At 33.3% G+C, this 13,708-nt stretch overlaps 1 protein-coding gene and 1 long non-coding RNA gene across 12 annotated transcripts in view; one reads left to right on the forward strand and one right to left on the reverse strand.

Moving 5' to 3' along the window:
- Positions 1–8,715, reverse strand: part of LOC143255741 (uncharacterized) — a 37,684-nt gene extending 28,969 nt beyond the window's left edge. Inside the window, exon 1 of the long non-coding RNA XR_013030812.1 lies at positions 6,901–8,715. This is a non-coding gene — a long non-coding RNA (uncharacterized LOC143255741). The remainder of the gene's footprint in view (positions 1–6,900) is intronic.
- LOC143255710 (SPARC-related modular calcium-binding protein 1-like) overlaps positions 1–13,708 on the forward strand; it is a 114,370-nt gene that overhangs the window by 25,674 nt on the left and 74,988 nt on the right. For 9 of the 11 annotated variants that reach the window (XM_076511798.1, XM_076511808.1, XM_076511815.1 and 6 more), the window contains exons 2-4: positions 2,235–2,406; positions 11,778–11,990; positions 13,582–13,632. In XM_076511798.1, the coding sequence (XP_076367913.1) occupies positions 2,235–2,406; positions 11,778–11,990; positions 13,582–13,632 (436 nt within the window). The remainder of the gene's footprint in view (positions 1–2,234; positions 2,407–11,777; positions 11,991–13,581; positions 13,633–13,708) is intronic. The other 2 variants (XM_076511856.1, XM_076511888.1) reach the window with 2 other exon arrangements.

Raw genomic sequence — 13,708 nt, forward strand, 5'->3', positions numbered from 1 at the left:
GATAATTTTGATATAACAAACGAAATAACTGCATCTTCCTATATATTTATATTTATCTTTATTCAGTCATTCTCATTACTACAATTGCTGTAGCAATGATAAAGACATTGTTCTCTATTCCATAAGAACCCATCTATAGTCCTCTCATATAATTTTTGGTATAGATGACTGAATAAGTGGGAAACCCGTTGTTTACCATAACGAAAATGTATTGGTATAATTAGCTCAAATTTCAATTTCACTGTTTATATGAACGAAAAGCTGGTATTCTTCAAAGCTATCAAAGTACACTGCTTCATGAGCGTGAGTTATCACATGGTATGTAAATTCGATTTAATGTTTTTTGTTTTTGTTTACCTTTTAAAGTATTTTTCAAGTACTTGGTTCCTATTGTCATGCCAAACAAGATTTATCAACATTATTTTATGTTGAAGGGGTTGTGGTTAGATCAAGTCTAGTCACTGAAACTTCAAACCCATCTTTAAAAGAAGTTACTGATGTAATTCACTGACATTCCACAACCAAGAAAGGAAAACAAAATACCCGTGGTAGTTAAGTGACTTATCTAACAAGATTAAGTCCCATATTAGTGAAGAGTTCCAATTTAAAAAATATATCACTACGAACACAAAGAAACTAATCTGTTAATTTAAAAAAATAATATTTTTAATCGAGTGCATGCTGAACTTTAACAGGTTGTAATAGCACCTATATGTTTGTTTAAGCTTAACCTATTGAATAACACAATTATGTAAATAACATCTAAAAGTGTATTAAATTCGATATATTCATATTTTAGAAATATATTTTAAATTATTTAAAAACCAGATAATAAACTCGTTTAACGCACGGGGAAGATATGAAGGTTTCAAGTAAGGGTAATATAGAAGGGTCTGATGCGAACGTGTAAAAATATATGATAAATTTGGTGATAATCTGTCCGGTTTGCCAGTTCAAAAACACAGACGTACTAATGGCTTGGACAAAATTTTCTGGAAATTTTACATTTTAATTCAATTATGGAGATGAATGGCGCTGTGTAATTATCACATTTGAAAAAGTTTGTGTGTGGTTTTTTTATGGTAAAGTCACACCAGGCTATCTGCTGAGTCCACCAAGGGGAATCGAACCCCTAATGTAAACATTGCAAATCCGTAGGCTTACCTCTATACCAGCGTGGGACATTTGAAACAGAGAAGAATTTGCCTTCGGGTATATATTTTTATGAATTTGTAAATACGATTTTAATACATGTTGGACATTATTTATCAACTTTGTTTGTTGACTAAAATAATTTCCAATTACATACGAAGGAGAATTTCTCAGAAAGAAAAACGTTTTATTCTACACAGTTTTAGTATTCGATATACTAAGTTTTTGATAATTATTTGAACTTAAGATTTTTTTGCTGTTGTGTTAAAAATAATAATTCTTTAATGCTACACTTAGTTGAGTGCGTGTATTTTTAGATTTTTTGCGCAAAGTTAAACAAGGATTATTTGCGTATAGCCCATAACTTTTCCTAAGGAGTTTTTTCAACTGCACAATTATATTTTAATTTCATCATTTTTTTTTTAATACTTGATGCCTTATTTCACCTCACACATACAGGCCGAGTACCAAGTGATCTAAAAATAAATAATATTTTAGTAAATACATTTATTTATTAAATATGGAATGCGATGTTATAATATCAGATATGTTTCTTTACCATTTATATACTTGAACTTACTTACACAGGTGAATTTTCGACTGCACAAATATTTTTACAGGTGCACAATTTGTGATCAAATGCACTCTATGAAAAACCCTTGACATAGCTGTCCCTAATTTTGAACTTACAGACTAGAGAGATAAAGCAGCTAGTTAATCACTAACCAACACTTGAACTACTCTTGTCTAATCAATTAGCGGAATAGTGCATCATTCTTTTAGTGTACCCACGGTTTTAAAGAACAGAGCATGTTTTTGCGGACACACTAACCTGAAGGCCATTGTTGGTTAATAGTTCCTCAACAGTAATTGTTACGCTTTAGTTATATTTTTTGTTGTAGCTTGCAAATTCCTTACTGAAAATTATAAACCACATAAAAGATGGCTTATGCTTTTTACTTGGAAGGAATAAAATCTAGATCACTAAACAACGCAGTACAACGGAGTTTCTACAGGAATACTGTAATAATTTTTAATTAATTAAGTATCTAGCACTGGATTTTTTTATGTGTGACCGACAGTTCTTGCTACTCTCGTCGGATAATAAGAAGAAATGCGACATTGACTGCAGCAAAGTTAACTTGGTACTCGTGTGTGCTACTGATGGACGAACTTACCAATCCATCTGTGAAATAGAACGAGCCAAGTGCGAGGGCCATCCGATCGAATTGAAACATCACGGGAAATGTCCAGGTGAGTCTTTATCTCGTTGTATTTACAATATAAACTTGGTATCATAATGAATCGTAGACTTCAAAAATGGCTCGATAGGTTTAACTTCCGTTAATAGATAGATTTCTAAAATAAGTTGAGAAACAAAAAATAGTGTTTTTTTAACTATAGTTTATTTTTTATAAAATAAATTTAACACATCTGTTTCTATATGAAGTTTTGTTCCAATAACAAATTTGAAACTTTCTTGACTTATCTCAGAATAATAATAACACATACTAATTAAAAACATTTCAGCTTAAGATTACAAAAGTTTTACTGTAGTTTTGCTAAAAATATCTAACTTTTCGAAACTTCATCTTTTCACTGTGATATATAACATAGTAGAAAAGAAAGAGTCTGCTTGTTTAAAAACAAACAAACAACAACTGACAATTAAACAAACACTTTCATTTTGCTTGGTAGATGGCGTCTTCAAGTTTCAACTTGAAACTATTTCCAAATTCTAATTTTTATGTGTCATTTTTCAAATCTGCACCGTTGTAGTAGATACCGTTTACCATTTGTAATAGTATACGTAAGTTTACCTGACATTATTGCTAAAACTTAGTATAAACGTTTTTAGCACCTATTTTTAACTTGATTTATAGTTATTGTAGTTCTGCTATACCAATTTGTTTTTGTACAACACTAGAAGTGTCTGTTGTCATTTTGCGCTCTACAAATCCTCAGAATTTTGCCTGCCTTGTACTTCCCTAGTGTTACTTCATTCTACTCTATTGGTCTAGTGTTCTGTTGCTGTTTGTTACACCACACTTAATTATATACATTACTGGTGAATCTTGAATATCCTGTGGTGTTGCATCGCCCTTTATTCTACTACTTTGGTGTACCCTGCTGCATTGCTGTTGTTGCACCACGTTTATTTTACTCTGCCGGTGTACCATGTTTTATGCCACCCTGGTGTTATATCATACCTTACAATGCCACGATAATATTGTGTGAGAGTACTCGGTTATTTTACTTCATATATCTTAGTTGAAGATTTTCTTGATGCCACGAGGATTTCATCCATTATTTTCAGTATGTTAATTACATTGTGCTAATACAGAATGAATACAAATATTTGACGATATATCAGCGTATTTGCATAATCTAAATATAGAGTTTTCCTTTTCGATTGCAACGTGACAATTATCTTTACTGTGATTGACGTAGCGTTATGTAAAAACCTAATGTCTGTAACCAAAACTCGTACGCCATCTGCTGAATGTCACTCAAAAATAACAACAAAAATTCACACTTTGGGTATTCAAGATTCAGAGAATTATAAAAATAACTGTGGTATCTGTAATAACCATTTCTTTATAACAAAACTCAATTTTCAATAAAAGTACTTTCCTTACAGCAAGAACAAAACTTTCACCAGGACTAAAGGTGAATATTTGGTTATATCTGTATTGATGTAATTTTTCAGTGTAGTATTGAGAAACTGGAGTTCTTAAAAAGTGTTATTTTTTCAATAACCAGTACAAAACATTACAGTTTATATCAGTAATATCTGAAAACTTTTGAACTCTATACAGTAAATCATTTTGATTGAACGAATTGCATATGATTAAAAAACCACAATTTGAACGCTTTTCCTGTGCAGAAAAATGTTGTTTTTTAGAAAACGTTCACTTTACTAAAGTTTTTTCAATGAGGTATGAACACTACGATTAGTATTGCTTGTTTGTTTTTGGAATTTCGCACAAAGCTACTCGAGGGCTATCTGTGCTAGCCGTTCCTAATTTAGCAGTGTAAGACTAGAGTGAAGGCAGCTAGTCATCACCACCCACCGCCAACTCTTGGGCTACTCTTTTACCAACGAATAGTGGGATTGACCGTCACATTATACGCCCCCACGGCTGGGAGGGCGAGCATGTTTGGCGCGACGCGGGCGCGAACGGCCCTCGTTTAGCTTTGCGCAAAATTGAAAACAAACAAGCAAACAAGGTTATCGTCCATTCGATTTAAGTAAGGGCAATTTCGTACTCACTGCCTATTGAAAATGAGTTTGAGTCTGATTCTGGGTTCCCTCCGACCGAGTGAAAGCCTGTTTTTTTACTACAGAGTGACGTGTACCTCACATATGAAAATAATATTATTGCTTTACACTGGACATGTTCTCGCTATTATTACGGGTAACTGTTTTGAGTATTTGGCGTACAGACCAAACAAGTCGGCCTTATGAAATATATATCTCACCATATTACCTTGACAGAGCATTCAGTTCCGGCTGTGAACATTTGATTTTTTTACAAGCGTTTACAGCAAGCCAGAATCAACATATAATAGTCGACTGCTTGTATTATGGAACAATGGTCTCTCTATTCAGATTAATTTGGAAGCGGTTCGACTTTTTGCCAAAAAATCTGTTAAAACACTTGTAGTCTTGCTATACTAGGTTGGCTTTCATTCTTCTGATGGCATCTACATATGCCATTTTTTTTCAAGGAACTGGAACTATATATATATATATATATATGGATGAATGATCATTTGAATTTCAGTTCACACGAAAGATTTGTGTGACTTTTACGTTATATTATAACATTTGCGGTATTTTTCATGCCATTTGCTTTTATTTTTCTTATTATATCAATTTTTTGCAAGTATTATATGTTAGATTGATAAATCCTGGTCAGCTTGAAAAACAAATTATACGATAAAACAAACAAACTCACGTAGACGTAACTTTATTTTATAAAACTACACGTAATGTAAATAATAGCGTAATAATTGTATTTATAACAGTTATGAGCGTACAGTGTATGACACAGTGTTCCGAGTTGAAATAAATAAACTCATAAAAACAAAAAATAAAAGCCGTACTAAGGAAAAAGGCAGCTAAAAGGTTTCTACAGTAGTTTACGAAACGAACTAAAGCTAAATTATTGCAAAAAAATTAAGTAGTAATGAAGGCAAACTCAGCTGAATATGTTGAACGAACTGCGTATAGGTATTTTAGACCTAAATTAGTCGATAAACCCCATAGCAATTGTATTTAGTATAATGTTATTTTAATATAGGATATTATGCACAGGTTAACTGTTGTTTGTGTGAAATACTTTGCAAGTAAAAAACTAAAGTTGAAATCAGAGCCAGTTGTCTCGTGATAACAACATCATTGTGCCATCGTGTAATACACTCTTTGCTTCAAAACTTTTGGCAAAGCAAAAAACAAGATCATCCTGAATGTAAAAGCCAATGTACAATCTGAACTCTTGTTTAAAGATCTTTCTAACGGAATGAGTTTTGAAGTGTATGATCGAGAAATTTGCAAGAAAAGGTCCAGACAGGCAAATGCATGCGTATTACTAATATAGATTTCTGCAATATTATAAATTTCAATTATCACTTAACTGTTTTCTGTAGCGTGGTTAAGTAACTTCAACCTATTAAAGGCTTGTAATTACACAACATATCTAAACTTACTTTTACAAATAAAGCAGGTTCAATTATGATAATGTAATACTTACCTGTTCTTTCACCGAGATATGTTTGTTGAATTTTTCGAAAACGTTCTGAGAGCTATCTACGTTAGCCGTCCCTAATTTTAAAATGTTAGACTAGAAGGAAAGTAGCTAATCAATAGCACATACTGCCAAATTTTGTACTCTTGTCAGATCAAATATTTGGATTTGACCGTCAGTTTTATAACGCACCTACAACCATAAAGTGTTTAGTGCAATTCCTTTTTCTCTTTGAGGTTAAAGGATACGGAACCTGCAGTACACAGACCGCTACAATAGCCATTGAATTTTGTGGCAGTTTTTCTATGGTTAAGATTTTGAAAATAATATACCATATTGAAAAAAACCCCAAATATTTTGGCATTTTTATTGTTATTTTTTCACAAGATTTGTTGAAAATTACTATGACTTAAGCTAATTTTTAACTTAGTTAATTCTCATTATGATTCTTCTGCATGTAAAAACTTCTTTTTGATCAATATCTAACTGTTTAATAAAAATAATTTAAATCTCTTGGATATAAACTTGGCTTTAATTTTTATATTACAAAGCATTCTAATGCACATACATCTCTTTACAAAAATACACGATTCTTATACATATAGTATTAAGATGGAATACATACACACTTAACATTGTTAAATTGAGAAATGCATGTTATATTAAAACATCTGCACATACAACTTGTATAATGGGACAGGCTCTATGAACATTATGAATAATTAATTAGAACACCAAAGAATTTTATCAGACACCCGAACAAAGATGCGTAATTCAGCATTTCACCTATTACAACGAAACGTTACAAAACAAATACAATGTATTTCCTTATAGCAAAGCCACATCGGGCTATCTGCTGAGCCCACCAAAGGGAATCGAACCCCTGATTTTAGCGTTGTGAATCCGAAGACATACCGCTGTACTAGCGGGGGGTTCACAAATATAATGAAAAAAAAATTTAACATCAAATTATTATAAATAGTGTCTATAGCCTTACCTTGCTTCCTATTAAATATTCATTTGCTTTGTCCTTTTCGTACTCCAGCAAGATGACATGGTATATTGTTGATGAAGTCACTGATGTAATCATCAGTGATTTCATCCCAACTTGTCACAAGAAGGTACCGTATTTTCAACTAAAGTATCTGGTTTAGAGCCGTGATTAGTAATTTTCCGACTTAGCTCTGCCCAACAGTTCTTAATAGGATTACAGTCTGGATATTTTGCTAGCCATGGCAATTTTGTAACATCCTCTTGGTCGAGTTAATTCTGTACAAAGACATTACCAAACCTTGTCCTGGCATATGGCAGAAATATCATACCCATGTGGTGTATGTAGTACGAGGCGCTACTGACGTTTTCCTGTAGAATTTGAAGAACAGTTTTTCACCATGACGAATAGTTGCCCAAACATCTATTGCATCATCTCCTGGATGTTTCCTTTAGGAAAGACAGTTTTCTCTTATTTGTTCTTCAGGTCAATGATGAACATGATTCCTACCATCAGCTTTAACAAGCTGGAAGCAGGATTTATCTGAAAAAAATATGTCACTAGTGTCCTAACTGTAAGATGGCATGTTGTTTTACCCAAATAACACATTAACAACGGTTTGTTCTTATTAATAAAGGTTTGTAGATAGACCTCCTTGCAAAATAACCTCGTTTGTTCTGTCTCCTAGCCACTTTTCTTCTCGATATCCTGGACTGAACGTGTTCTTGCTATTTCTATCGGAAAGTTTGGTTTATTTTGAATTTCGCGCAGAGCTACACGAAGGATATCTGCGCTAGTTGTTCCTAATTTAGCAGTGTAAGACTAGAGGGAAGGCAGCTAGTCATTACCACCAATCGCCAACCCTTGGGCTACTCTTTTACCAACGAATAGTGAGATTGATCGTCACATTATAAGGCCCCCACAGCTGGGAGAGTGAGTATGTTTGATGTGACAGGGATTCGAACCCGCAATCCTCGGATTACGAGTCGAGTGCCTTATCCACCTGACCATGCCGTGCCTGCTATCGTAAAGTGTTTGCAATAATTCTTTTGACCTTGACGTATTAACTTGATCAAAACACGGTTATCTCGGGCTGTATTTTTAGGGTCTTTCAGTACACTTCACTGGAACAACGTTTTCTGCAGACCGGTAACGTCTCAGGAATTTAGATACAGTACATTGGAGATACGCTACTATTCTAGCAACTTTCGTTTGCTTCATACCATTTCTGAACAGCGAAATAACTTGACTCCGTGTGATTTCTGGCATGTGTCGAGGCATGACTCAACAACAAGTACAGAGAAACTGTCTGAACAAAGCATTGATCTGTTTCGAAAAATATTATACCAAAAACACACCCTTTTATAAAAAACAGGCGTGTATAAATACTTCACACAATAACGTCAATATATAGGACAGTATACAAACGTTATGGTCAAAACTGTACAAATACAGTTGGACACGAATCTAAATTATATCAGCATTTTAATCACCGGGCGGGAGAGAGTAGTCTGATTAGTCTGGAGTTCAGTAGACCCCTTTAGCAAAGAAGGGGTTTTGATAGAAACTGTGTTATATTTCATGAATGACTTGCCTTATTATAGCCTCAGGTCTCTTCTCGGAAACTAGACACTGCAAGACTGGGAGTTGATCTTTAGAAAAGAGGACATAAATATTATATAACTAATTCTGAGGTTAATAACAGGATTCGCTGTTAATTCATATTCGTAGAAATGGTTACGGGAAGTAAAATATAACGGATGACATGTTATTAAGATATTAGCGCAACAACTAGCTGCGAAAGTTTAGCTTTCATCAGTTGCCGCTAGTCCTTATCATTAAGGGGCTGTCTGAATATAAAATGTTGTTACCAACTTAATATAATTTTAATTGATATATCATTCTTCTGGAACGTATACCAAAATATATTTACGTATTGTACGTAATTATAGCTAAATATTATACAGAATAATTTTATTTAAATTATTGTCACTTGAAGGTTTTAATGAAAATTGTTAGGTCTGTTTTCAAAACTACAGGACAACAGTTATGACTACGCTGTGTGGCACAATATAATCTCTTTAGAATCACTAATGTTTTTCTTACTTTTTTAGCGAATTTTAAAATTTGTTTCAAATTGTTGTTATTTCTAGAGGAAGTAGGATTTTTCTTTTATTTTGTTTTATGCTCCATTATTCTATAATAGTAAAGAGGCCTGCTGTCTGAATCAATGCAATAATTATAACTAACCGACCCCTTGTTGGTGGAGCTACGGGTGAACTGCTGTACTTCAAGATTAAAGCTGCCGAAACATCGAGGCCCCTAATAGCAAGCGATAGGGGTTGTCCTATTTGACGGCATCATTTATTTTTTTATATTTTCTTCTGTCTTGATGGTTGAACCACGGCAGATCCAAGTCTTGCTGGAGGAATAATATAAACAGGCCGATGAGGCCCTAACATTGAAATTTACGAGACAAACAAAAACTGCGTATAACTTGATCTTTCCACTGAATCCCTCCCCCACCTTCATCTTAAAGTAAAATGCTGACGTGATTAGTGCTATTTCAAAATATATATTTATTTTGTTGTCCACATTTTTATATGGCATGGATTTTTAAAGCTTTGAATACCAGGTGAACGTTTATTTTTAGACTGTTTGAAGTTTAAAGTAATAGCTTAACTTGTTTATTTGTCCAACGTCTTAGCTCCTATTAAACCAGATTTACACATAATAGTTGAAATGAATGAGGACAGTTTTAGAAATAATAATACAAGAGAAATATTTACTTTGAAGTTCTAACTTTCTTTAAAACTTGAGAGATCCGATCCTTTTTGCCCTATACTCTGCAGTTGTCGGCGCGGAAAGAAAGATGCAGTTATTTAGTTATTGTATGTAGACAATGTAATATGGTGATTAAAGACGTGACTTATAATCCGTTTTAATTTGTAGGATGTATTTATTATAATTTTTATACTACATCATGATATGCCATTTTATAATTTTTTATAATACATAAACAATAATTCGCCGGTGGGTCAACAGTAAGTTTACGTACTTACAATGCTAAAATCTAGGGCTTGATTCCCTGCGATGAAGAGAGCACAGATAAGCCATTATTTAGCTGTGCGCTAAAATAACAACGATTTTGATACAACAATACCGTCTATTTTCACTCTGTGTTATAGAGTTCTTTTGTAATTTGCTATTTTGTCTTAGTTTTGTTTATTTCGAATATTCGCGCAAAACTTTACAAGGTCATCTGCTTTTATCAATATTTTTTTGTCTATCTCTCATCTCTCTTTTATTTCTTCCCAATATTTTATTTTATATCACTGTAATAGTGGTCTAAATGTTCTCTCACTTAAACATGTTTCATTATTCAGGTAGTTTTTTACACTTCATATCGTCTTTGTTTTCTATGTCATTTCAATTTTTATATATTCCTTTGGCATCTTTAAAATTCTTGTTTAGATTTTATTGTCAAGTCATCTTGATTATTTTACAATTTATTAATGTGGTTATTGCTCTGCAGACTTTTTGTAAATATTCCAATTCATTTAATATTTTTGACAAATTGTCGTTTCTTTTATAATCATTTTCATATCTCCCTAATCCTTTTAAGGGTCTTTTTACATTTTTTTTATATCATTCTTTTACAGTTTAGGCGCTCGACAAATAATGTGCGGGTCGCGAGATCTTTTAGTCGAACATGCTTCCCCTTTCAGCCATGAGAGCACTATAATGTGACGGTCAATTCCATTATTTTGTAACAGAGTAACTCAGGTATTGGCGGGTTTGATTTAAATACATATTTTCCTTCTTTCTAGTGTAGCTTTGCACAAAAGTTGAATAAAACGAACTCTTGTTGTTGTTGCCCTTTTTAATTTACTTCTTAACAATTATATCAATCTTTCAAAACATTTTGCAGTTTATAAAATTTCAGTTATTCGATACCTATTTGTCCTAAGAATATTCACCCACAGCGTTAAGTCTGAAGGTTTATAACACTAAAGACTGGGTTTCGATATCAGTGATGGGCACAACATAGATAGACCATTACTTTGCTTTGTATGAGTTTAACTACAAACCCAATAGTATTATATTGGCTCGTTTATCGTTAATTTTTTCTTTCTCTCGTTTTCACGCAATTTTCCAGATCTGAACACGTCTATTAATGTATATGTAATATTAACTCCCTCTTGGTCGCTCAGAAGTTAACTTAAGGTCTTTTGGCGATGGAGTTAAGAAGTCAATTCGCACTGTTAACACAACACAGTTAACCCATTCTGCAAATTTGTGCTAAACTATGATATCTCCGACGATGCAGATGAATATTAAAATGAATTACAGTAAACTACGAATCTAAAGACATTGTCATTTTTACATTTTCTAAAAAAGTTTATTGTCATAAAATTTCCGATTTGGTGATCCTTTATTTTCACATTTTTCTTTGTTTCATTTATTTTAATTTCTTTGGAATTTAATATGTCAGTTTTTAGGCATAGTTTTAGTTATCTATAAATTAATCCTAATGTTTAGGAATGTGTAAATTTGGATAAATATAACAAAATTAATATATATGCATTTCTATGATATTAGAATACTAACATTAGTTTATTTTATTTTATTTTTATTTTTTGTGCTTACAGTTGGAATGATAACAGATGGCGATTGACCTGGTCACCTTAAGTGGCATAATTAGCCGTACTTTATTCTTTCATTTGTTATTGTTTCAGAGTAGTATCGAAAACAAGCTTACATGACATGTCTAGGCGAAAATTGTAGTTTCCTCATTAATATTCTTTGTTTTCTTTGTTTCTGCTTTTTGTTCGCTGCACTCACGAAGTACAGTTATGAAACAAAAATTTTCTCACCAACAGCTTCCGCCAGGTGCTTAGCACAGAGAGATATAGCTGAATTTCAGTCCAAGCAGGACCAATCCGCTGTTTTCAAACCACAGTGTAAGGAAGATGGATCCTTCATGGAAGTTCAATGTCATCAATTGTCCGGATACTGTTGGTGTGTGGATGATCAAGGAAAGCCTCTTCCTGGATCCTCTGTCCAGTATGGACATCCCAAGTGTAACAGTCTTGGTAAGAGATGAAGACTTACGAAACGTAGTCGGGTTGTGAACACATTCGTAAGATAATTCAATAAAACTATTCTACTCAAATAATTTGGTATTATAAAGTACAATATAATTTTCAATCGTTAATACTTCATCAGGTAAATGTATTCTTTATACATTCCATGAAATAAATACCTTTAAAAAGGCATATCTATTTTCACTGAAGACTAAGAGAAAGTAGTTGGCAATAGTCCGAGTCTCTGTTTGAATCTTCAGTAAATCTCCAACTGATGTTTGGATTTCTGTTAAGACTGTATCACAGTTATGACACGTGGGAAGCACCCAGAGTGTATGTGTGCAACACTTTGTAAATCATGACATACTCTAAATAGCAAATTTCGTCTTTCATAACAAATTGTAGTTTATTCCATCTCACGTAATATGTTGTGTTCATTTTAGTTTATGTGTTAGCGTAACCTCTGTTTAAGATAACGTAACTCATCTCCTTTAGTAGTCAATTAAAATGTTATCATATTTATGTAATTAATAGACTAAATCACTAGACTTATGTTACATTATGTGCATAGATCGAGCATGGTCAAGTGATAAACACATTCAGTTCCGGATAGAAGGATTTAGGGTTCGAGACATAGTGCCATTAAATACACCCCCCACGTTTTAAGTATGAGCCATTATCATTGTTCGATAAGAAAGCGGGATTAAACCTTCGTGATGGTGGGTGTTGCTGGCTATTTTCCTTCACTATGGTCAGTTTTCATAATTAAGAATGGTTTTACCACAGGTGTGTACATTACAAGGTTGAAATGCCACTTATGCCCCTTTCAAACTTTGCATATCGGTGTTAGATTTTCGGTATAGTTAAAAAATGTCAAACATTACACAGCGAAATGAAAACGTATGCTAATTTGGCTAGAAGTTTAGTTACATTTTTGATCAAAGCCATCGTAACGGTTTTCTTCGATTCCAAACGAATTACGTTAAAAGCTGTAAAATTATCCTTATGGGACGTGTTACCAGTTTTAGAATAAGAAAGAATTGATAAATGTTTCTTCTAAAGTTTACTGTGCAACCTAACGATTGTTTGTTTGTTTTTGAATTTCGCACAAAGCTACACGAGTGCTATCTGTGCTAGCCATCCATAATTTAGCAGTGTAAGACTTCAGGGAAGGCAGCTAGTCATCACCACCTACCGCCAACTCTTGGACTACTCTCTTATCAACGAAAAGTGAAATTGACCGTCACATTATAATGCCCTCACGACTGAAAGGGCGAGCATGTTTGGTGTGACAGGGATTCGAACCCGTGACTCTAAGATTACGACTCGAGTGCCTTAACCACCTGGTCATGCTGGGCCATAAATAAGAGTTTGATAAAAATGTATGGAGGTATTATTTATTTTCATCACTATTAAATGATAAATTTGGAAAACACAGATTCACAAGTTGAATATATTTGTTATACAAAAAGTGAAAAAAGAAAAGGATCCTTGATATGTGTTACGAAGAAATACCGTATATATATATATATATATTGCATATTTTAGATCGAGTTGAAACCACAAAATTGATTCTCAAATATTATTCTTTTCCTCTCAGGAAGACGTACTAATCGTCGTCGAGCATTTCAGAGAGGTCGCCAGCGAAGAGGTAAGAAACAAAATAGGGTATGTTTTCTCTAATATTGATATATTATCCTATGACGTTATCGTATGCTTGATATTTT

This window comes from Tachypleus tridentatus, chromosome 1, assembly GCF_004210375.1.
Source record: "Tachypleus tridentatus isolate NWPU-2018 chromosome 1, ASM421037v1, whole genome shotgun sequence".
Classification (NCBI taxonomy): Eukaryota; Metazoa; Arthropoda; class Merostomata; order Xiphosura; family Limulidae; genus Tachypleus; species Tachypleus tridentatus.